Source organism: Nematolebias whitei, chromosome 1 (genome assembly GCF_014905685.2).
Source record: "Nematolebias whitei isolate Nwh7 chromosome 1, NemWhi1, whole genome shotgun sequence".
Lineage (NCBI taxonomy): Eukaryota > Metazoa > Chordata > Actinopteri > Cyprinodontiformes > Rivulidae > Nematolebias > Nematolebias whitei.
The window spans coordinates 44,835,474-44,837,031 of NC_056498.1; the positions used below are offsets into that span (position 1 = coordinate 44,835,474).

General features: G+C 50.6%; 1 protein-coding gene across 1 annotated transcript; it reads right to left on the reverse strand.

Moving 5' to 3' along the window:
- Nucleotides 1-77: 77 nt before the first annotated feature.
- emx2 (empty spiracles homeobox 2) lies at nucleotides 78-1,396 on the reverse strand. Its single transcript, XM_037688321.1, has 2 exons — nucleotides 925-1,396; nucleotides 78-307 (listed from the first exon to the last, which is right to left on the reverse strand). The coding sequence occupies exons 1-2, from the start codon at nucleotides 1,319-1,321 to the stop codon at nucleotides 78-80; spliced, it is 627 nt and encodes a 208-aa protein (XP_037544249.1). The 5' UTR covers nucleotides 1,322-1,396.
- Between the last annotated feature and the right edge of the window lie 162 nt (nucleotides 1,397-1,558).

A 1,558-nucleotide genomic window follows, 5' to 3' on the forward strand; every position in this document is an offset into this window, starting at 1 on the left:
CCCCAGCAGGCTCGCTACAACCCCCCCCCACAATCTGGCCGATCCTCCGGTTCCCCCCCATGTTGACAACACGCACTTTAAGAGCTCGGCCGGTCCGGTCCGGTCCGGTTCGGTTCGGGTACCTGAGTTTCTGTGAGGCTGAGGCTGTGCGCGAGCTGCTTCCGCTCGGCTCCGACCACGTAGTGGTTCTTCTCGAACGCGTGCTCGAGCCGCAGCAGCTGCGAGGGCGAGAAGGCGGTTCGGATCCGTTTGGGCTTCCGGGCCAGCGCGTTGTGCAGCAGGAAGCTCTCCGGTCCGGACTCGTTCCCTGAACACAACAAACATCAAAGCAAACATTTAGTGACGCAAAGATTATATTAAATATAAAAACCAAAATATTCATCTAACGAAAACAAGCTCGTCCTGGAGTCTGATTTAATTTAATTCTATTTAAGTAAACCTTGTTTATTTAACATTTAACACAGTTATTTTATTTTGTTAAATAAATAAAAAACAAGAACAGTATTTTAGTTTAAGCAGCTTAAACTCATTAAATTATTAAATACAATTATTAGAAACTTTAAACCATTAACATGATTAAATGCTCGTTAAATATGAGTTAAAACAGAAATCAAAGATGAATTAAATTGTATAAATTTAATTTAAATGTCCAAAAACAGAAAAAGACTGTTTTTAAAATCTGACTAAAATATAAATTTAAACTTTAACTTAAATAATAAATGTTTCCAGAACATTTAACAGAATTTATTTGAGCTTCTCTGAAACGAATTATTTTAACTAAATTAAAGGATTTAAAAACTGAATTTAATTTGTTTTAAAATAATTAAATTTGTATTATTTTGGGTTAAATAAAGTTCGCCACACGCACGGCTCTTGTTCAGAACCGAGCCGGAGTAGAACCTCAAATAAAGGAGGTCGACCCACCTTGGAACCTGTGGCCCAGGTACCGGTACCGGTGCAGCAGCCAGGGGTAGAAGGTGGACGGGTCCCGCTGCTGGCTGGCGAACAGCGCGTGCGGACTGTGCGAGGATGAAAGCGGGTGCGCCGCGAGCGCGTGCGGTGGGGCCACCGGATGCACCGACACGGCGGGGTTCGGCGGGTGCGAGACCGCCTCGGCGAACACCAGGTCCGGGTTGGAGGAGTAGACCCCCCGGGCCCCGGAGTGGAACCCGTTCAAGAACGGGTTCATCTGGCCCGGGTTGTAGCTGAGGGCCGCGGGCCGGATGGGGTCCTCGGAGCGGGACGCGGCGCCCCCAGGAGGACTGTCCTTGGCCACCAAAGACTCGATGGTGAAGCACCTCTTGGGCGCGGGCTGGAACATGGTCTGCGGGTCCGGGGTCCCCAGTTCAAGCGGTCTGAAGGTCCCGGATCCCCGGCTCAGGTGGTCTGGAAGTCCTGGATCCCCAGCTCAGGTAGTCTGGAAGTCCTGGATCCCCAGGTGTTCTGGAGGTCCCGGGTTCCTGGCTCTGGTGGTGTGCGGGTCCCGGATCCCAGGCGGTCTGCAGGTCCTAGATCCCCGGCTCAGGTCTGCGGGTCCTGGATCCCCGGCTCAGGTCTG